General features: G+C 44.9%; 1 protein-coding gene across 1 annotated transcript in view; it reads right to left on the bottom strand.

The window, feature by feature from the left end:
• LOC126146948 (chondroitin sulfate N-acetylgalactosaminyltransferase 2-like) overlaps positions 1–24,131 on the bottom strand; it is a 116,637-nt gene that overhangs the window by 42,455 nt on the left and 50,051 nt on the right. Inside the window, exons 3-4 of the mRNA XM_049915658.1 lie at positions 11,533–11,972; positions 887–1,218 (exon numbers count right to left, since the gene is read on the bottom strand). Coding sequence (XP_049771615.1) covers positions 887–1,218; positions 11,533–11,972 — 772 coding nt within the window. The remainder of the gene's footprint in view (positions 1–886; positions 1,219–11,532; positions 11,973–24,131) is intronic.

The raw sequence follows: 24,131 nt of genomic DNA, 5'->3' as shown, positions 1-24,131 counted from the left end.
GGTTCGCCGATGGCATTTAATTCTGTGAGAGACAGCAAAGGACTTGGAAGAGCAGCTGAACGGAATGGACAATATCTAGAAAGGAGGGTATAAGATGAACATCAACAAAAGCAAAAGGAGGATAATGGAATGTAATCGAATTAAATCGGGTGATGCTGAGGGAATTAGATTAGGAAATGAGACACTTAAAGCAGTAAAGGAGTTTTGCTATTTGGGGAGGAAAATAAGTGATGATGGTCGAAGTAGAGAGGATATAAAATGTGGTCTGACAATGGCAAGGAAAGCGTTTCTGAAGAAGAGAAATTTGTTAACATCGAGTATAGATTTGAATGTCAGGAAGTCGTTTCTGAAAGTATTTGTATGGAGTGTAGCCATGTGTGGAAGTGAAACATGGATGATAAATAGTTTGGACAAGAAGAGAATAGAAGCTTTCGAAATGTGGTGCTACAGAGGAATGGTGAAGATTAGATGGGTAGATCACATAACTAATGAGGAGGTATTGAATAGTATTGGGGAGAACAGAAGTTTGTGGTACAACTTGCTAGTAGGACATATTCTGAGGCATCAAGGGATCACAAATTTAGCATTGGAGGGCAGTGTGGAGGGTAAAAATCGTAGAGGGAGACCAAGAGATGAATACACTAAGCAGATTCAGAAGGATGTAGGTTGCAGTACGTACTGGGAGATGAAGAAGCTTGCACAGGATAGAGTTGCATTGAGAGCTGCATCAAACCAGTCTCAGGACTGAAGACCACAACAACAACAACGTGATTCTTATGATGAATATGAGCAGAGAATGGATAAAAGTCTGCTCACAGGGAAAACTGGAAGGAGTCACGGCCTCACTAAAGGGCATCGCGGTACGGAGGTAGGTGCAGTGGCTGACCTGCGGTCGTTCTTGAGCGCGATGCGCACGAACTTGTCCATGAAGGCGCGGAAGTGTGCGGCGGGCCCCGGGGCCAGCGGCAGCAGCACGTGCACCGTGGGCCGCCCCCGGGGGGCCGCCAGCCGCTCCACCCCCACCACCAGCGGCGCCAGCAGCGGCCGCGCCAGCGTCACGCGCCTCCCGCCCCCGCCGCCGCCGCCGGGGCCGCGGAACACCAGCTCGTACTGCGTGCCCGTCGTGGGCTCCGTGCGGTACACGCCCTCGCTGAAGTCCGACAGCGAGAACCGCTCCCCACCGCCGCCCCCGCTGCTGCTGTTCAGAGTCTCCAGAGCCTGCAACCGTGTGGCGTCCGTCTGCAGTTCAGAACCATCGTGCAATATGTGTCAGGTGAGTAAGTGCCAAGCAAGATAGTAAGAGATGGAAAAGAGCCGCCGTGGTACAACAACAGAGTTAGGAAACTGCTCCGGAAGCAAAGGGAACTTCACAGCAAACATAAACATAGCCAAAGTCTTGCAGACAAACAAAAATTACGCGAAGCGAAATGTAGTGTGAGGAGGGCTGTGCTACAGGCGTTCAACGAATTCGAAAGTAAAGTTATATCTACTAACTTGGCAGAAAAATCCTATGAAATTCTGGTCCTATGTCAAAGCGGTAGGTGGATCAAAACAAAATGTCCAGACACTCTGTGACCAAAATGGTACTGAAACAGAGGATGACAGACTAAAGGCCGAAATACTAAATGTCTTTTTCCAAAGCTGTTTCACAGAGGAAGAATGCACTGTAGTTCCTTCTCTGGATTGTCGAACAGATGAAAAAATGGTAGATATCGAAATAGACGACAGAGGGATAGAGAAACAATTAAAGTCGCTCAAAAGAGGAAAGGCACCAGTTCGATTTACACAGAGTACGCGAAGTGACTTGCCCCCCTATTTGCAGCGGTGTACCGTAGGTCTCTAGAAGAGCGTAGCCTTCCAAAGGATTGAAAAGGTCATCCCCGTTTTCAAGAAGGAACGTCGAACAGATGTGCAGAAGTATAGACCTACATCTCTAACGTCGAACAGTTGTAGAATTTTGGAACACGTATTGTGTTCGAGTATAATGACTTTTCTGGAGACTAAAAATCTACTCAGTAGGAATCAGCATGGGTTTCGATAAAAGACGATCGTGTGAAACCCAGCTCGCGCTATTCGTCCACGAGACTCAGAGGGCCATGGACACGGGTTCCCAGGTAGATGCCGTGTTTCTTGACTTCCGCAAGGCGTTCGATACAGTTCCCCACAGTCGTTTAATGAACAAAGTAAGAGCATATGGACTATCAGACCAATTGTGTGATTGGATTGAAGAGTTCCTAGATAACAGAAGGCAGCATGTCATTCTCCCTGGGGAGAAGTCTTCCGAAGTAAGAGTGATTTCAGGTGTGCCGCAGGGGAGTGTCATAGGACCGTTGCTATTCACAATATTCAAAATGACCTTGTGATTGACATCGGAAGTTCGCTGAGGCTTTTTGTGGATGATGCTGTGGTATATCTAAAGGTTGTAACAATGGAAAATTGTACTGAAATGCAGGAGGATCTGCAGCGAATTGACGCATGGTGCAGGGAATGGCAATTGAATCTCAATGTAGACAAGTGTAATGTGCTGTGAATGCATACAAAGGAAGCTCCCATATCATTTAACTACAATATAGCAGGTCAGCAACTGGAAGCAGTTAATTCTATAAATTATCTGGGAGTACGCATTAGGAGTGATTTAAAATGGAATGATCGTATAAAGTTGATCGTCGGTAAAGCAGATGCCAGACTGAGATTCATTGGAAGAATCCTAAGGAAATGCAATCCGAAAAGAAAGGAAGTAGGTTACAGTACGCTTGTTCGCCCACTGCTTGAATACTGCTCAGCAGTGTGGGATAGCGTTGATACAAGAGATAGAGAAGATCCAACTGAGAGCAGCGCGCTTCGTTACAGGATCATTTAGTAATCGCGAAAGAGTTACGGAGATGACAGATAAACTCCAGTGGAAGACTCTGCAGGAGAGACGCTCAGTAGCTCGGTACGGGCTTTTGTTGAAGTTTCGAGAACATACCTTCACCGAAGAGTCAAGCAGTATATTGCTCCCTCCTACGTATATCTCGCGAAGAGACCATGAGGATAAAATCAGAGAGATTAGAGCCCACACAGAGGCATACTGACAATCCTTCTTTCCACGAACAATACGAGACTGGAATAGAAGGGAGAACCGATAGAGGTACTCAAGGTATTCTCCGCCACACGCCGTCAGGTGGCTTGCGGAGTATGGATGTGGATGTAGATGTAGAATAACGCAGATAAAGAATGCATTTCTGTAGTAGCAGCCAAGGTAGATCTTAATTTGAGCAAGTAATTTCTGATAATGTAAGTTTGGAGGGCAGCATTGTAATAGTGAATCATAGTTAGGGAAAAAACCGGAAAACAAGAGAATCGAAGGGTCTGAACTGTGGTTCTCCATATGGAGGTTGAAAATTAGGACTGATGAAGGAATGAATGAGAGATTCTGCATAAAATCAGAGAAGAAAGAAACACATAGAAAACACAGGCAAGTAGAAGGGACAAAAAACAGGACACATGTTACGAAGTCAGGGAATAGCTTCAGTGGTACTACAGGAAGCTGTAGAGAATAAAAACTATGGGGCCGACAGACAGTGAAATATATCGGACCTCTAATCTAACAGAACCCCTATGTTGCCATCGATGGCGAACATTCATTAGAGACAAGGGTAACGCCAGGAATGCTTCAGGGAAGTGTGGTAGGACAGATTTTCCATATACATAAATGGTCTGGCGGAAACGATGCGCAGCAGTCTGCGGATTTTCCCTGATGATGCTGTGATGTATGGCAAGCAGTCGTCGTTCAGTGACTGTAGGGGGATACAAGAGGACTTAGACATAATTTCTAGTTGGCGTCATGAATGGCATCTAGCTCTAAATGTGGGAAAATGTAAGTTAATGCGGATGAGTAGGAAAAACAAACCTGTATTGCTCAGATACAGCATTAGTAATGCAGTGCTTGACCGAGACACAGCGATTTCATGTCTAGGCATTACGCTGCTAAGGAATATGAAACGAAATGAGGATGTAAGGACTGTAGCAGGGACGGTTCACTGTAAAGGAGACCGAGTATAGTACACCAGTACGACCCATTGTTGAGTACTGTTCGAGTGTTTGGAATACGCACCAGGTCGAATTAAAGGAAGACCTCGAAGCAATTCAAAAGCGGGCTACTACGTTTGTTACGAGCGTAATACGCAAGTAGTACGGAGATGCTTCGGGAATTAAAATGGGAATCACTGGAAGGAAGTCGTTCGAGGTGCACTATCGAGAAAATTTAGAAAAGCGGCATTTGCGGCTGACTGCAGAACGATCTACTGCCGTCATCGTACATTTCGCGCGAGGACCATGAAAATACGAGGGTTGTTTAAAAAGTCCGTGCAAAATCCGAGAGATGGCACCGCCGGCGCGTATCGAGGTCATGTTTAGTTAGTAGCATCTTTGGAAAGAACGCACATCAACTTTCAGCCATATTGATCTGTTTCTTTGTGTTTGGCATTCGTGTGAATCAAGGAAGTCGAGTGATTGTCAAAAAATGCACGAAAAAGAATTTCGTGTGGTGATTAAACATAACTTTGCAAAAGGCAAAGCCGGCCGAAGTGGCCGCGCGGTTCTGGCGCTGCAGTCTGGAACCGCGAGACCGCTACGGTCGCAGGTTCGAATCCTGCCTCGGGCATGGATGTTTGTGATGTCCTTAGGTTAGTTAGGTTTAACTAGTTCTGAGTTCTAGGGGACTAATGACCTCAGCAGTTGAGTCCCATAGTGCTCAGAGCCATTTGAACCATTTTTTTTGTAAAAGGCAAAACGCCTCAGGAGACTAAAGGGAAGCTTGATAAACATTACGGTGACTTTGCGCCGTCAATTAGAACAGTTTATAAATGGTTTCAAAATTTTCGGAGTGGCCATATGGGCACAAGTGATGCTGAACGTTCTGGACGCTCTGTGGAGGTAACGACTTCAGAAATCATTGATAAAATCCGTGCCATGATAATGGATGACAAAAGAGATAAGGTGCGTGAGATTGCTAGTGCTGTGGGAGTCTCGAATGAACGGGTACATAATATTTTGCATAAACATTTCGACACGAGAAAGCTATCTGCAAGATGGCTTCCACGATTGCTCACGCTTGACCAGAAACGGAATCGTGTGAGGTGTTGCAAGGGTGTTTTACAGCTGTTCAGGAAGAATCCGCAGGACTTAAAGCGTCGTTTCGTCACTGTGGCTGAAACATGGATACAGTACTATACCCCTGAGACCCAACAACAATCTAAACATTGGGTTACCAAGGGAGAATCTGTACCAAAAACGGCGAAGACCATTCCTTCGGCCGGAAAGGTTATGGCGACTGTTTTTTGGGATTCGCAAGAGATAATCCTCATCGACTATCTGGAAAAGAGTAAAACTATTACAGGTGCATATTACTCATCGTTATTGGACCGCTAGAAAATCGAGCTGCAAGAGAAACGCCGGCGACTGAACCGTCATGTGACATCACATCTCTTTAGCTGTTGGCGAAGACGTGCTATTTAATGCATTTTTTCCTATACACCGAGCGTCACTAGATAATGAGTTGATGTTGTGGTAAATTCACGTAGACCCGAAAAATTCAAATTTTTGTGAATGTCAGCAAAAAGCAGTTTAGCAACAGTGCATAAATAAGTCCGCTGCCTGTCACGAGCATCTTTTTGAGAAGTGTTTAATCATCGTATGCAAATTCCTGTGTCAAGTAGTGCTCCATTTTCCACAAAAAATTGTGAGATCAACACACTCTGCCACGGACAGATAACAAACAAACGATTGTGTATACTTTCTCGAGCTAGTCAATGCAGCAGACAGTAGTATCGTTAATTACAAACACAAATCTCTCACGGAGTGCTATTTCAAGACTTCGTGCTACATGAGGTATTCGTTTGTGACCATTGGTATCTTATCTCAAAATAACCAGTTTAGGGTTCTATGTAATTTTGGCTCTACGTGTGTGGGACACCCTGCACAATATTCCAGACCCAGACAGAGTTAAGACACATTTGGGAGGATCGATGTCAGAACCCCAGCCTGTTCACCTACATTTAGGTTTCCCTAAATGGATCAAGTCCTACGCTAGAACGGTTCCTCGTCAACGAAACAGTCGATTATCTACGTGCACTTGTCCTGTGAAAGTTGGTGCACTTATATTCAACTTAACAGTCAACAGAACGCTACAACTTGAACGTCCTTTCTTTCTTTTTTACAGGACTCAAAAGCAGACTGAGGCTGTCAGTATGCTAGTAAGGTGATATCGATTTAAGAAAACGAATCTGCTGGAGAGTACAAACCGTATCTGTTGCCAGTTGATGGCGGTTAACTTTCACCAGTGACACTTGTTTTCTGTTTCTCAAAATGGACTGATGTTAGTGTACTGTGTCCTGCCAAAAGTAAGAGATCAAATGCTATACAAACAGTTTGGCAAGAAAACATATTGTCGTAGATTGCCTATTGCTCTAGAAAATGGTTCTGTGTAATTTTCTGAGACAATTAGTTGATGTGATACTGTTGGTCAATACGGTTGCGAGCCCGACCATGCAAATTATTTTCGTCTCAATAAAATTGAACCCTTTGACAAGATGATATTAGGTCTACAACTTTGCTTCCGCCGTTTTGCAATAGACGGCAGTAGCGGCAAGTGGGGTTCAGGTAGTTGGTCATAGGTGTAATAGAATAAGCTTAGTCATCTGTAAACATAATGCCATAAAAATATTAGTCGATTTCTGATTGCATCATAAGGCTATTCTCGTTTAAGTATGTCAACTTACGTACCCATTTCTCGCCATTTGAGGGATGTTTTAATTTTCTGCTTTAAAATGAAGAAATCTGCGGCTGTGGCTCCTAAAATTCTTGGTAAGAGCAATGGTGAGGGAACTATTAGTGGAAGAACGTGCAGAGAATGTTTGCAACGCCTTAAGAACGGTGATTTTGATGTCGAAGACCGGCATGGCGGTGGAAGACAGAACGTTTTCGTTGCTACTGAAACAGACGAAGACAGTCACAGGACATCATTATCGAAAGCAATTGATGCGTTCCAGCCCAGCTCCGAAGAAACACAAAGGGCCAAAATACAGCGATAGATACGTAAAGGTAATTTTGCAGCAGGTCAGTGCTCGACCCCATGTTGCAAAACACGTCGAAATACACATGGAATCGTTGAAATGAGAAGTCCTGTCGCTCCCGCCGTATTCTCAATACGTTGCTCCCTCTGATTACCTTCTTTTACGATCAGTGGCATACAGTCTGGGTGACCAGTAGTTCCGATCATATGAACAAGTGTAAAATTGAATCGATTCGTGGATCCCCACAAAAGACGCCCAGTTCTTCAGCCAAGGGATTCGTATGCTAACCGTAAAATGGGAGAATGTAGTGGCCAGCGATGGGCAATACTATGAATCATAATTTTTTTGTAAGTTTTTCAGAATAAAGCCCCGAACTTACGAGCAAAATAGGTGGAATCAAAGTTGTAGACCTAGTACATATTTCGGTACATCTAAACGTAAACAAATATCGCTTGAGGGTTATTATAAAAGACTTTTTCTTTGGCTCTAAATTGCCTTGATTGCAACACAACTGAAGATCTGTGGACCTACTTCAACTGTCAAGCTCATTGTATCAACCCTCTGCCACTCACTCTTGAACAGCTGTGGTGAGCACTGTTACAACGAGGCTTGATCGATATGTTTATAAGAGTCCGACTTGTCCGCCGCTGCCTGGATCTTTTCTGACTCTTCCAGCCGCTGCCTATGCTGTAAACATTGATTACCCTGGATTCAAGCAGATGGTCAGGGTAATTTGACTAGTCAGTGCATCTCTGGGAGGCAGCAGCGCCGTAATAGGAGCGCGGAGGTTTGCTGTAGAGATCAGGAACGAAGAGAGTACGGTTCTAACGCTCGGGTTGCATAATTCACAAATAAAGGCGCGGCTGTTACGTCAGTGCTAAGGTTCAAATGGTTCAAATGGCTCTGAGCACTATGGGACTCAACTGCTGTGGTCATAAGTCCCCTAGAACTTAGAACTACTTAAACCTAACTAACCTAAGGACATCACACACATCCATGCCCGAGGCAGGATTCGAACCTGTGACCGTAGCGGTCGTGCGGTTCCAGGCTGTAGCGCCTTTAACCGCTCGGCCACTCCGGCCGGCTGTCAGTGCTAAGGGGTTACCTTCGTTCCTTCTGTAGTTTCGCTAGTATGACGCGTGTGACAACGATGGCGCTGCGGTCGCTTCGTGCTCGTCGACTCGTTCCCTCTTATTGAACCGTGCCGGGCGTGTGAGGTTAAGTCGTGCTTTGTCCTTAGTATGGAAGCTGCCCACACGATCCTGCTGCTGTACGAGTAAAGTAGCAAAGTGACAAGGAGAAATGACCGATTGTTTGGATCAGGTGGCCATTAACGAAACTGTCTTTTGTGGGACAGTGGCGGGTGTAGGAGGAAACTCAACTGATGGAAAATAAACAATTGCAACTGTGTGCCATTAGAGGAGGCGTGTTATCTGGAATAAGTTTCACAGTATAGTCCTAGCTTCAGACGATAAATACACAAATTTCGTTCAACGCCAACAAAATTATTGTTCTTCTTTATTCCACCTGCACCATGAAAAAACATGTGTTGCGTCAAACGAAAACTGAGAGTAACGTCCCTGTTATACCCCTGCGAAAAAAGGGCTTTATTTCTACGAGGCGTGTTTTTTTAAGTAAGTACCGTTTTGAAATTAAAAAAAGACTTGCTAAGCTATCTCAATAATTTTATTTTTACATGAAAGCCTGTACCTTAATCTACGCACTGATGCCATTACAGTCTGATTCTTCCTTGTTTACGTTGTGTACTGAGTGTTTAAGATGCCTCCGATAATCGTGAGTCCCGCCGACTGTGAAGTACGGGCTGCTATAAGATTTCTTAGTGCTAAAGGCCTAAAAACGATCGATATTCATCGTGAGATCTGTGCAGTTTACGGAGAAAACATTATGAGTGATGGAATGGTAAGGAAGTGGGTGAGAGCATTTAAAGATGGCCCCACAAATGCGCATGATCAACAACGGAGTGGGCGTCCTTCGGTCGTTAATGAAAGTTTGGTGCAGGAAGTGGACAATAAGGTGAGAGAAAACAGACGCTTTACGATTTCCTCCTTGCGGGATGACTTTCCTAATGTTTCTCGTAGTGTTTTGTATGGCATTGTGACCGATCACTTGAATTATTGTGCGCACGTTGGGTACTGAAAATGTTGACGGATGTGCAAAAACCCAAACGTTTGAACAGTGCGTGAGTTTCCTTGAGCGGTGCCACAACGACGGTGATGATTTCTTAAGCCAAATTGTTACGGGCGATGAAGCATGGGTGGCGTACGTCACACCAGAATGAAAGCAAAAGTCCATGCAAGTTGAGCAAGGGCATCATTTTGCTGCAAGAGCGTGCCCGTCCGCATGTGGCGAATTAGATCAAAGATCTCATCACATCTTTTCGATGGGAAACTCTAGATCATCCTCCGTACAGCTCCTATCTTGTGCCCAGTGACTACCATCTGTTCCTGCACTTGAAGAAACACCTGGGCGGTCAGCGTCTTCATGACGATGACGAAGTCAAAACAGTGGTGACGCATTGGTTAACAAGTCAGGCGGCAGACTTCTGTGAGGAGGATGTTCAAAAACAGGTACAACGTTATGACAAGTCTCTCAATATTGACGGAAATTATGTAGAAACGTAGATTAAGGTACAGGCTTTCATGTAAAAATAAAATTATTGAGATAACTTAGCATGTTTTTTTTGTTAATTTCAAAACGGTACTTTCTTTAAAAACACGCCTCGTGTATTCATTTGGTTATGTCAAATTGCGCTTATGGGCTACAAGCGAGATATGTAGCTTATGATTCATTCCTGTAATTTATTTTAATAATAAATCACCATATACGGACTGAACTGCAACCTGATGTCAAGATTTCTGATGCTGTCGTTACAGATTAGGTAATGCCTTGAAAGTGTGTATCTGTCAACGTAATTGTTAGACGTTCTGTGAATAGATATTAAATATTAAAATAAATTTACCGCAGTTTTCGAAAAAGCTTTATCAACATAAATGTGTGTCTAAACAGCGCGATATTGACTGTTAACTGATCAGTCGTCATGCTGGTACACAATTTGCTTCCAGTAAATCATTGAGAACGTAAATTGCAAGAGGTACTCTCAGAAGAAAAGAGACTTATGTGACATTGCAGCTTGCACTTGAGAATGGCTGTTAAGCCTAAATAAATGAACAATAATTTGCAATTTAATGACGGAAATTTCTTTGTGGACAGTTGCGTATTTAGCGAGAATGCCGCGAGTTTGCAGACTCGTGTACTTGCTCTCCTTTCTGAGCGACTCGTGCCCATTTGGATCCAGGAGCAGACGAGTGGGCTGCAGCGGAGACTTGAGAGTCGAATCTATGGAGACGCGGAGACGCGAGTTCAGTAATGACGACACAGGACTCTCTAGCAAAATTTAAACCGAGTACACGGAGCTCATTTCTGATCTCTAGTATGCTTTACCGAAAGGTTATTTACAATTTGTACAGAAACCAGATGGCAGTTATAAGAGTCGAGGGACATGAAAGGGAAGCAGTGGTTCGGAAGGGAGTGAGACAGGGTTGTAGCCTCTCCCCGATATTATTCAATCTGTATATTGAGCAAGCAGTAAAGGAAACAAAAGAAAAATTAAGAGTAGGTATTAAAATCCAGGGAGAAGAAATAAAAACTTGCAGGTTCGCCGATGACATTGTAATTCTGTCAGAGACGGCAAGGGACTTCGAAGAGCAGTTGAACGGAATGGATAGTGTCTTGAAAGGAGGATGTAAGATGAACATCAACAAAAGCAAAACGAGGATAATGGAGTGTAGTCGAATTAAGTCGGGTGATGTGAGGGAATTAGATTAGTAAATGAGACACTTAAAGCAGTAAAAGAGTTTTGATATTTGGGGAGCAAAATGACTGATGATGGTTGAAGTAGAGAGGATATAAAATGTAGACTATCAATGGCAAGGAAAGAATTTCTGAAGAAGAGAAATTTGTTAACATCGAGTATAGATTTAAGTGTCAGGAAGTCGTTTTTGAAAGTATTTGTATGTAGTGTAGCCATGTATGGAAGTGAAACATGGACGGTAAATAGTTTGGACAAGAAGAGAATAGAAGCTTTCGAAATGTGGTGCTACAGAAGTTGCTGAAGATTAGATGGGTAGGTCACATAACTAATGAGGAGGTATTGAATAGGATTGGTGAGAAGAGGAGTTTGTGGCACAACTTGACAAGAAGAAGGGATCGGTTGGTAGGACATGTTCTGAGGCATCGAGGGATCAACAATTTAGTACTGGAGGGCAGTGTGGAGGGTAAGAATCGTAGAGGGAGACCGAGAGATGGATACACTAAGCAGATTCAGAAGGATGTAGGTTGCAGTAGGGAGATGAAGCAGCTTGCACAGGATAGAGTAACATGGAGAGCTGCATCAAACCAGTCTCAGGACTGAAGACCACAACAACAACAACAACAACAACAACAACATTATGCTGACCTGCATAAGAGCCTCCAGGAGGTCCAGCTTGCGGAAGCCGATGGGCTTCTCGACGACGCGCTTGCCGAGCGCCAGCTCCACGGGGTAGACGCGGCTCAGCGTGAAGTGCGAGAAGGCGACCAGCTCGAACTCGCTGGCCAGCGGGCGCCCCCTGTCCAGCAGCTCGGCCTGCGACACGTGGCGGCGCGCCTGGTCCACGCACTGCTCGGCAGTCAGCGGCACGTGCAGCGGCGCCGCAGCGGCGGCCGTCGTGTTGCTGGGGGCCAGCAAGCTGGCGGGCCGCGGGGAGCCGCTGGACAGCCACTCCAGGCTGCCTGCAACACACGGAGCACAGGCGAGGTGGTTCTGCTGTGGCACTGGGTGACGCACGTAGTCCACACACTGCACTTGAAAGGTGGTTGCGTCGCCAGAAGGCAGCGGGGACAGCCGTTCCAGGCCGCCTGCAACATACCAAATAGAAACGTGGACGTCCACTTCTGACACATGGTGATACGCGTGGTTCAGGCCCCATAACCCAGCCATGAAGCAGCGCAGCAGAGGTTCTAACGGCAAAAATGCATATCTTCCTATTTCCATCTATTGTACAGGGTGATTCAAAAAGAATACCACAACTTTAGGAATTTAAAACTCTGCAACGACAAAAGGCAGAGCTAAGCACTATCTGTCGGCGAATTAAGGGAGCTATAAAGTTTCATTTAGTTGTACATTTGTTCGCTTGAGGCGTCAGCGTCAGTTGATGCTAAGATGGCGACCGCTCAACAGAAAGCTTTTTGTGTTATTGAGTACGGCAGAAGTGAATCGACGACAGTTGTTCAGCGTGCATTTCGAACGAAGTTTGGTGTTAAACCTCCTGATAGGTGGTGTATTAAACGTTGGTATAAACAGTTTACAGAGAATGGGTGTTTGTGCAAAGGGAAAAGTTCTGGATGGCCGAGAACGAGTGATGAAAATGTAGCACGCATCCAGCAAGCATTTGTTCGCAGCCCAGGAAAATCGACTCGCAGAGCTAGCAGAGAGCTGCAAATTCCACAATCAACTGTATGGAGAGTCCTACGAAAAAGGTTAGTTATGAAACCTTATCGTCTGAAATTGGTTCAAGCACTGTCTGCAGCTGATAAGATTTAAAGAAACGATTTCTGCGATTTTATCCTTGCTCAAATGGAAACAGATGAATCTTTCGTTTCAAAGATTGTGTTTAGTGATGAAGCAACTTTCCACACTAACGGGAAAGTCAACCGTCACAATGTCTGTATATGGGGCACTGAGAATCCGCGGGAAACAACTCAGTATGAACGTGACTCGCCTAAGGTGAACGTTTTCTGTGCCGTTTCAGCCAATAAAGTTTTTGGCCCCTTTTTCTTCGAAGGTGCTACTGTAACTTCTACACAGAGTACGCGAAAGAACTTGCCCCCCTTCTAACAGCCGTGTACCGCAAGTCTCTAGAGGAACGGAAGGTTCCAGATGATTGGAAAGGAGCACAGATAGTCCCAGTCTTCAAGAAGGGTCGTCGAGCAGATGCGCAAAACTATAGACCTATCTCTCTGACGTCGATCTGTTGTAGAATTTTAGAACATGTCTTTTGCTCGAGTATCATGTCGTTTTTGGAAACTCAGAATCTACTATGTAGGAATCAACATGGATTCCGGAAACAGCGATCGTGTGAAACCCAACTCGCTTTATTTGTTCATGAGACCCAGAAAATATTAGATACAGGCTCCCAGGTAGATGCCATTTTCCTTGACTTCCGGAAGGCGTTCGATACAGTTCCGCATTGTCGCCTGATAAACAAAGTAAGAGCCTACGGAATATCAGACCAGCTGTGTGGCTGGATTGAAGAGTTTTTAGCAAACAGAACACAGCATGTTGTTCTCAATGGAGAGACATCTACAGACGTTAAAGTAACCTCTGGCGTGCCACAGGGGAGTGTTATGGGACCATTGCTTTTCACGATGTATATAAATGACCTAGTAGATAGTGTCGGAAGTTCCATGCGGCTTTTCGCGGATGATGCTGTAGTATACAGAGAAGTTGCAGCATTAGAAAATTGTAGCGAAATGCAGGAAGATCTGCAGCGGATAGGCACTTGGTGCAGGGAGTGGCAACTGACCCTTAACATAGACAAATGTAATGTATTGCGAATACATAGAAAGAAGGATCCTTTATTGTATGATTATATGATAGCGGAACAAACACTGGTAGCAGTTACTTCTGTAAAATATCTGGGAGTATGCGTGCGGAACGATTTGAAGTGGAATGATCATATAAAATTAATTGTTGGTAAGGCGGGTACCAGGTTGAGATTCATTGGGAGAGTCCTTAGAAGATGTAGTCCATCAACAAAGGAGATGGCTTACAAAACACTCGTTCGACCTATACTTGAGTATTGCTCATCAGTGTGGGATCCGTACCAGATCGGGTTGACGGAGGAGATAGAGAAGATCCAAAGAAGAGCGGCGCGTTTCGTCACAGGGTTATTTGGTAACCGTGATAGCGTTACGGAGATGGTTAACAAACTCAAGTGGCAGACTCTGCAAGAGAGGCGCTCTGCATCGCGGTGTAGCTTGCTCGCCAGGTTTCGAGAGGGTGCGTTTCTGGATGAGGTATCGAATATATTGCTTCCACCTACTTATACCTCCCGAGGAGATCACGAATGTAAAATTAGAGAGATTAGAGCGCGCACAGAGGCTTTCAGACAATCGTTCTTCCCGCGAACCATACGCGACTGGAACAGGAAAGGGAGGTAATGACAGTGGCACGTAAAGTGCCCTCCGCCACACACCGTTGGGTGGCTTGCGGAGTATAAATGTAGATGTAGATGTAGATGTAACTGGACTACAGTATCTGGAGATGTTAGAGAATTGGCTATTCCCTCAGCTCGAACAAGAAGCACAACAATTCATATTTCAGCAGGATGGAGCGCCACCACATTGGCACTTATCTACCCGTGACAGAGCACTTCATCACTGGCCTCCAAGAAGCCCTGATCTTACCCCCTGCGATTTTTTCTTATGGGGGTATGTTAAGGATATGGTGTTTCGACCACCTCTCCCAGCCACCACTGATGATTTGAAACGATAAATAACAGCAGCTATCCAAACTGTTACGCCTGATATCCTACAGAGAGTGTGGAAGGAGTTGGAGTATCGGGTTGATATTGCTCGAGTGTCTGGAGGGGGCCATATTGAACATCTCTGAACTTGTTTTTGAGTGAAAAAAACCTTTTTAAATACTCTTTGTAATGATGTATAACAGAAGGTTATATTATGTTTCTTTCATTAAATACACATTTTTAAAGTTGTGGTATTCTTTTTGAATCACCCTGTACTATATATTTTTTTTCTTTATTTTGTTATGTGAAGATATGACATTTCTGTACTTTTATATATTGTAATTGTTTTACTATTTGTATTTTTACGTTGGGTCTGTCCTAGGGAAAACTATGCTATCGAACGATTACATCGATAGGTCGTGTGGAGAACCAAAGTGTTTAGGATCTTTGGTAGTGTTAACTCTGTCGCGTGGAGCGCGGGCAGAGCAGAGAGAGTCTGGCTGGAGTAGCGAGTGGAGCAGGTGTGTTGTGTGACGTTCCCGCGAGTTGCCGCGCTTTCAGGGTTTGGCAGCATGTAATTGCGCTCGACTTGCTATGATAGTTTCTGACACGGTGTCGCGGACGGGAAGCATTAGCTGGCGCACATCAAGAGCACGTTTCGTCTGGTGACCGTGTCGAGAAGAAGGCGCGCCAACATCCAGCTTCTGCAACAGCGACGACCGACAATGAGTGACTGTCGCCACCTCCTCGATCGACGGCTTCAAACCTTCAATCAAGCAACAAGGAAGACTGGAAGCACGTAAAGTTTTAGAACTGTATGCAGACCTCAGCTTTTAAAATAGTTCGCCCGCATCTCGTGGTCGTGCGGTAGCGTTCTCGCTTCCCACGCCCGGGTTCCCGGGTTCGATTCCCGGCGTGCTCAGGGATTTTCTCTGCCTCGTGATGGCTGGGTGTTGTGTACTGTCCTTAGGTTAGTTAGGTTTAAGTAGTTCTAAGTTCTAGGGGACTGATGACCATAGATGTTGAGTCCCCTAGTGCTCAGAGCCATTTGAACCATTTTTTTTTTTAAATAGTTCCATTTGCCTCACAAAATTACAGCAACTTAGCATGAACCTTTGTAGCTCATTGTCGCAATTGCATTACGAAGCAGGGTCCCTTCCTTTTCCGGAATGACCCCGAGTGTCGTTGAAATTCAAACGCCAGCATTAAAGTAATATCATTCGATTTTACTGCTTTAATTTCAAAGTTCAGTTAAGTTATTCATAGCTGGCTACAATAACAAAGTTCACTATTAATTTCAGTCACTAAAGTAACCTTCAATTTTCCGGTTTTATTAATTTTTTGCTCAATTAAGTCAGAGTGTAGCGAAATGTATTACTTCTAACAAACATTCCGTTTTCACACAACACGTGTCAACCTTCAGTTGCCACGCTTTTAGTGCTAATTATACGTGCAATAACCTTTCATTGTCAGTTATTATAGTAGTTGTCCATAGGACTGGCGACCGTAATTTTCCCCAAATCTCAAATATCTAATTAACGTCAGTTAATTGTTAACGTAACGACCCTACATTTACTTCCTTTATTAACTTTACCCCTTTTCAAAATTAATTTACACCAGTTTCATTTGCATTTTTCCTTTCATTTAGATGTAACCCTTTCCTCCCTCTTTACCGACAGATTAACTTCGGTGACGATTGCTTTTCACAAATTTCCATTAGGTACACGCGGTTAAATTTTTCACTGTCATTAAGGTCGATAAGTGAGGGGGAGGTTACAAGGTGGTCGTGTTGCTGGGCGCCATATAGCTGGCAGGTCGTGGAAAGCCACCAGACAGCCACTGCAAGCTGCCTGGAACATGTGGAAGAGACACAAAGTCACCCACTTGTCACATGTACTGGCACACTGTGTACACGCAAGTCAGTAGCATGTACAGTGGTGCAACGGAGGTGGCAAACCATCGACAGCTGCCAATAGCTCTAGGCCACCTGCAACAGTAGAACAGACACACAGGTATCCACTTGTGACCTGTGGTGGCACAAGCATGAGGCGGCACACTGGGTCTATGTGCCACTCGCCAGTCAGCAGCACGTGTAGTGACGCAGCAGAAGTGGTTGCGTTCCTAAAGGGCAGCAAGCCGGTAGATTGTAGGGAGTTGCTGGACATCCACTTCAGGTTGCTTTCAACACGTGGAATAGATCTATGGTCATCCACTTGTCACACGTAGCGGCGCACTGGGTCCATACACGTCTCACCATTCAGTAGTACATGCCGTGGCGTAGCGGAGGCAATCACATTGTTGTGTAAGGCGCCTCTTACGTGAGGAAGACATTTTTGCCAGTATTAATAAATTATTGTCTCTCATTGATGTATTCACCATAGTTAGGAAGTGCTGTAGTCCGTCGCCGGCCATGAGTCGGAGAGCATTTCCCACGCTGCCTGGCTGGCTGGGTGACGAAGCGACCGTATGTCGCGCGTAGTGGGGTGGGGCTCGGCGCTGGACCGTAGCAACAAGCGTCAGCCCGGGAAATACACGTGACGGGAAGTACCGCCATCTTGGTGCCAGAGTCACCGATTTTGTTTATTTATATTTAATAATTAAAGTCATTTATGACAACATGAATACTAGGAGGAGCCTCTGGATCTTTAAAGTTATTTATCATAATTTTGCCTCGTCAAAATTCACACCCGTTCGTCAACAAATGCGTATCTTAGTAAGTACGAACTTGATGGCAAATCCACGAACTGTGACGAAACTAGTGAGAGATACGGACTGCGCGCCAAAGTCGGCAGTCGGCGTTAAGAGCTCTTCCTGTCTTGTTCGATGGTAGCCATGCTCTCAGTTACGAGTAGATTGTGACACGAGTGTTTCATTATTGATCTAATAGGTATAAAAGTGATATTACGGCATTCTGAATGTTAATTTCGAGTAAAATGTAGTGTGAGGAGGGCTATGCGAGAGGTGTTCAATGAATTCGAAAGTAAAGTTCTATGTACTGACTTGGCAGAAAATCCTAAGAAATTTTGGTCTTGTGTCAAAGCGGTAGGTGGATCAAAATAAAATGTCCAGACACTCTGTGACCAAAATGGTACTGAAACGGAGGATGATAGACTAAAGGCCGAAATACTAAATGTCTTCTTCCAAAGTTGTTTCACAGAGGAAGACTGCACTGTAGTTCCTTCTCTAGATTGTCGAACAGATGACAAAGTGGTACATATCGAAATAGACGACAGAGGGATAGAGAAACAAGTAAAATCGCTCAAAAGAGGAAAGGCTGCTGGACCTGATGGGATACCAGTTCAACTTTACACAGAGTACGCGAAGGAACTTGCCCCCCTTCTTGCAGCGGTGTACCGTAGGTCTCTAGAAGAGCGTAGCGTTCCAAAGGATTGGAAAAGGGCACAGGTCATCCCCGTTTTCAAGAAGGGACGTCGAACAGATGTACAGAACTATAGACCTATATCTCTAACGTCGATCAGTTGTAGAATTTTGAAACACGTATTATGTTCGAGTATAATGACTTTTCTGGAGGCTAGAAATTTACTCTGTAGGAATCAGCATGGATTTCGAAAAAGACGGTCGTGTGAAACCCAGCTCGCGCTATTCGTCCACGAGACTCAGAGGCCATAGACACGGGTTCACAGGTAGACGCCGTCTTTCTTGACTTCCGCAAGGCGTTCGATACAGTTCCCCACAATCGTTTAATGGACAAAGTAAGAGCATATGGACTATCAGACCAATTGTGTGATTGGATTGAAGAGTTCCTAGATAACAGAACGCAGCATGTCATTCTCAATGGAGAGAAGTCTTGCGAAGTAAGAGTGATTTCAGGTGTGCGTCAGGGGAGTGTCATGGGACCGTTGCTGTTCACAATATACATAAATGACCTGGTGGATGACATCGGAAGTTCACTGAGGCTTTTTGCAGATGATGCTGTGGTGTATCGAGAGGTTGTAACAATGGAAAATTGTTCTGAAATGCAGGAGGATCTGCAGCGAATTGACGCATGGTGCAGGGAATGGCAATTGAATCTCAATGTAGACAAGTGTAATATATTGCGAATACATAGAAAGATAGATCCCTTATCATTTAGCTACAAATTAGCAGGTCAGCAACTGGAAGCAGTTAATTCCATAAATTATCTGGGAGTACGCATTAGGAGTGATTTAAAATGGAATGATCATATAAAGTTGATCGTCGGTAAAGCAGATCCCAGACTGAGATTCATTGGAAGAATCCTAAGGAAATGCAATCCGAAAACAAAGGAAGTAGGTTACAGTACGCTTGTTCGCCCACTGCTTGAATACTGCTCAGGGGTGTGGGATCCGTACCAGATAGGGTTGATAGAAGACATAGAGAAGATCCAACGGAGAGGAGCGCGTTTCGTTACAGGATCATTTAGTAATCGCGAAAGCGTTACGGAGATGATACATAAACTCCAGTGGAAGACTCTGCAGGAGAGACGCTCAGTAGCTCGGTACGGGCTTTTGTCAAAGTTTCGAGAACATACCTTCACCGAAGAGTCAAGCAGTATATTGCTCCCTCCTACGTATATCTCGCGAAGAGACCATGAGGATAAAATCAGACAGTTAGAGCCCACACAGAAGCATACCGACAATCGTTCTTTCCACGAACAATACGAGACTGGAATAGAAGGGAGAACCGATAGAGGTACTCAGGGTACCCTCCGCCACACACCGTCAGGTGGCTTGCGGAGTATGGATGTAGATATAGATGTAAATAGATACCCCAAAGTTGATCGACAGCAATTTCAGATAATTAGCTTCCACCGACAGAGACATCCAATGCGCCAATGAAGTATGTGCACGGGACGACATTTACGAGAGCTGCACCGCGCACAGGTAGGAGGAAATCCGACGACACGACCCACCAAGGCGGATCAAGGAAGGTCCGACTTACACTCGCAAATTCCGGGTGGAAATGCTGACCAGTTATACTGTACGTCACATATACCAGCCTCTACAGACTCGCGGCTAAGCTGAGTAATGACAGTACCAGTTTAGAAGCGAGGGGATCTTGCAATTGCTAGAGGGCATCAAGCTATCAGATTGTGGGGAGCCGCTGGACAGCCCCTCCAGGCTACCTGCAACATACAGAACAGACAGGCGGTCATCTGCTTGTTAAACATAGCAGCACAATGGATCCATCCCTCACTCTCCACTCAGTGGCACGTACAGCACCACAGCATAGGCTGTTGCCTTGCTAGAGGACACCAAGACAGAACGCTGCAGAGAGCCTCCAGACAGCCACGCCAGGCTGCTTGCAACACACCGTACACACAATGATCATCCACTTGAGGCACATGGTAGCAGACATGGTCCAGGCACCGCTCACCAGAGGCCGAGTGGAGGTGGTCACTCTTCCTGGGGACACGACACCGACTGGCTGCAGACTCTCCGTGCTGCCTGTTAATCACAGACGCGTACTTATCTAGTCCTGCGACTTGTCGGTGCACTTTATCCCAGCAATGGCCGCCGGTCAGTCGCAGGTGCATCACGTTGTTGGGTGACATGAGGCGAGCGATCTGTTGCACGTGGAGGCCCGCACACAAACACGTGCATACGTGGGCCTGTGACTCAACACAGTTCGTGTGAGCGTACTCCGTTTATTACTTAGTAATATGTGTTGCTGACACAGGTAACGAAAAAAAGAAGACGGTCTTTGACTACCACTTGTAAATAAATACAAAAATATATGCTGTTATATATCGATAGCTTCAGATTCAAAGTGCCACTCAAACGCTGTTGTAATATAATTAACTGCACTTTGAGTAAAAGCCCTGCAGAATGTAGAGCGAAGAGACTTAGTAATAGTAATTATCGTCAGAACTCTTTTTTGTTATTTATTCATAGGAATGATCTGTCAGGTATACCGGTTATCAAAGGTACTTATCTGTCGCCATATACACCAATTATAATAGGCACTGCAACGTATCTACACTAAATACAACTATCAGCAAAGGACAGTAGTATTTTTTGTTACATCTATATTTATGTAAAATTTTTAAAAAAGTTACTAAAGCAATTTAAAATAGCTTTCGAGGTATTTAATGATTTTAGTGTAACTTTTCTCGTTTATTTCAAGTAAAAGTAGAGTTATGTAATAACACATAAGACAATTCGATATTGTACACTATTGTATAAAATCTCACTGGAGTAGAGTTGAAAGTTACATATCTTTGGATCGGATGTACCGGTGATATGGAAGCGAGCGGGAAGTTATCGCCTTCACCAAAAAACAGCTTATCAATCAGTCGGTAGACATACAGCGAGTCGTAAGCAGTTAGCGTTAGAGGTACTCACCAAATACTGGTATGAGAAATGGTTTGCATCAGTTATTGCTGCTGATATTTTGGTGGAATAAGGCGAAGAGTATATTGATACATAAGAAAGGAAGTATTCATAATATCAAAAACTATCGTCCTATCAGCTTGCTCTCAATTGTGTACAACATTTTCACAAAGGTCCTGTTAAATCGAATTAGTTCGACCCCACACTCAGCCCAACCTATAGAACAAGCAGAATTCCGAAGCAATTTTAGCACTATTGACCACAGTCTGACCGTTAGTGAAGTGATAAGGAGAGCAAATGAATACCAACTGCCTTTCTGCAGTGCTTTTGTTGATTCTGAAAGGGTGTTTGACTCCTTTAGGCGTATAGCTGTCCTCCAAGCTTTGAGTGAGCAAGTAGTGGGAACAGCGTACATTGAAGTGCTCAGCAATATCTACTAAACTTATTCAGCTTATATTAATGTCGGTGAATAATCTCAAGAATTTCGCGTCATGAGGGGTGTCAAGCAAGGCGACCCCATTTCCCCAAAACTGTTCTCGGCTGTGCTGGAAATGGCTATGTCAGAGCTGAGCTGGGAACGTAAGGGAATTAGAATTAATGGAAGAAGGCTTACCAACTTGAGATTTGCTGATGATATTGCCTTACTGGCCAACGACTTCGCAGAGCTCCAAAACTTAGTTACAGATCTCGTATCGGAATGTCAGTTGGTTGGCTTGAACATGAACCTCACCAAAACAAAAGTAATGTCCAACAAATGGGTCCCAGCTGGAGATGTGGAGGTCAACGATAGTCCATTAGAAGAGGTCAGTGAATATATCTGCCTTAGCCAGCTTATAAATATGAAGGGAGATATAAGGCCAGAAATCTATCGGCGTATCAAGCTTGGCTGGCAAGCATTTGGGAGGAATTCAACAATATTCAGATCAAAAATGCCAGTAAATCTGAAGAAATCAGTATTTGATCAATGCATTCTTCCTGTGCTGACGTATGGTTGATAAACATGGACACTGAACTCAATTACAAAAGGGAAACTTAGGACAGCACAGAGCGCCGTGGAAAGATCAATGCTGGGCTATACAAGAAAGGATAAGAAAAGGACAGATGGCGTTCAGTCTGTGACGAAGGTTAATGACATCTTAGAGGCAGTAGGCTCCTTGAAATGGCAGTGGGCTGGCCACGTCACGAGAAGAAAAGACAACAGATGGACGAAGCTAGTACTGGAGTGGAGTCAGAGAGAGCATCGGAGGCCTAGAGGAAGACCAACGGACAGATGGGGCAAAGGCATCAAGAAGATCGCTGGCAGCACCTGGCAGAGAACTTCCCAAGACCGTTCCACTTGGAGAGGACTGCTGAAAGCCTACCTGAACCCACGAGTCGAAGTGGCCACATCATTTAATGTTTGAATTAGATGATGATGATGATGTAGTAGTAGAAAGCCGTGCGCATATAGTGAAATAATGAACATTGCTCTGTGTAAAATATTATTGTTAAAAAGTGATTAATACTGATCGAATGGACAGTGTCGTAAGTTCTGTATATGTGTGCGGCTTTTGGAGATAGGAGTTGAGGAGAATAATGGAGGTAGATCTGCTGTAAAATATAATTACTAGCTTCAAGTCGACGATATATCACATACAACTGTTAGAAATGGAACTGAACATGACGTTGTATCCCAAGAAGGAGACTGCGCAAAGAGTACGTGATCTGTAAAAAATGGATCTGTATTCAAGAGCAACTTCTAAATGAACACCAAGTTCGTGGGCTTCCCCCATTCTAGGCAATATGTAAGCATTGTATTAATTTATTTTCTCACAGACTGCAGATTATTGTCTTCCATTATACAGAAAAGTATAAACCTGTCGTACTTTACAGTCAAGGACTACCCTGTCATTTCCTTTATAGTACAACTGAATGGGTATATAACGTAGTGTGGCCGCTCGGCCTAATTATAGCATTGACTATTGACGCTGCTGCACAGCAGAAAATCAGATTAAAGAGGCTACTACTGAATACTTGTTTGCAACAGAGTTAAAATATCAAAATCTCCGTATTTTACAGTATGTACAAAGCGTGCTTTCACACTGTCCAGTCACATTAAAGTGACCACGTGTCAAAAGCCTGAATAATCACATCTTTCAGCACGAAACGCTGCGCTGCGTGTCGTGCAGGAAGAACGTCAGCGAGGTTCTGGAAGGTACCGACAACGACGTGGAACCATGGCGACCCCAGGGTCGTTTCCCACTGCTCCAGGTTTCTCGGTTGAGAACGTATGGCACGCACAGCCTGATCGAGGTGGTCTCACAGATTCTCCGCCTCGTTTAAATCCGGGCAGTTTGGTGACCGGTGGAGTACAATAAACTCATACCACGCATGTGAACTGCGAGCTGTTTGACACGTTGCTCTGTCCTGCTGGAAGATGCCACCGAGCCGAGAAAAAAAGAACCGCATGTAGGTGAGGTCGTGGCCGCAGAGGATAGATGGATACCTGTGGTGATCCACTGTGTCTTCCAGAGCCGGCCGCTATGGCCGAGCGGTTCTAGGCGCTTCAGTCCGGAACGGCGCTGCTGCTACTGTCGCAGTTTACAATCCTGCCTCGCGCATGGATGTGTGTGATGTCCTTAGGTTAGTTAGGTTTCTGTGGTTCTAAGACTAGGGGACTGATGACCTCAGATGTTAAGTCCCATAGTTCTTAGAGCCATTTGAACCATTTTGTCTTCCAGAACGATGAGATCACCCACGAAATGCCACGGAAACATTCCCCAGACGATAACGCTCCCTCCTCCGGACTGTTCACGTCCAGCGATTGTTGCAGGGTCGTTTGTTTTTCAGTCTTTTCACGCCGTAGAAGCCAACGCCCATCTCTCCGACGGTGCATGAACCATGATTCACCTAAAAACACCTACCTGTTGTCACTCAGTGGACGTCCGGTTAACGGAATGGGGCTGCAAATTCCAGCCTTCACCGGCTATGAACGAAAGTCAGCATGGGTGCATGAACCAGGCACCTGGTACGGATGCCCATACGCAGCAACGTTTGGAGAACGGTCGTTAAGAAGTGACTGTTGACAGCCCCTTGATTCATCTTGGCGATCAGTTGCTCGACGAGTGCACTTCTAATCGCCCGTACCCACTACCGGAGCCGTCGTTCAAGCCTTCAATCCACGGCCTGTGGAGCACCACAATGGCCTCGACGTCGATTTGGAACAGCGCCATTTTGACCACGCACGATATGCTTTAGCC

Source organism: Schistocerca cancellata, chromosome 1, assembly GCF_023864275.1.
Source record: "Schistocerca cancellata isolate TAMUIC-IGC-003103 chromosome 1, iqSchCanc2.1, whole genome shotgun sequence".
NCBI lineage: Eukaryota > Metazoa > Arthropoda > Insecta > Orthoptera > Acrididae > Schistocerca > Schistocerca cancellata.
The sequence above is the reverse complement of the archived record's forward strand: the minus strand, read 5'-3'. Positions and strand labels throughout refer to the sequence as shown.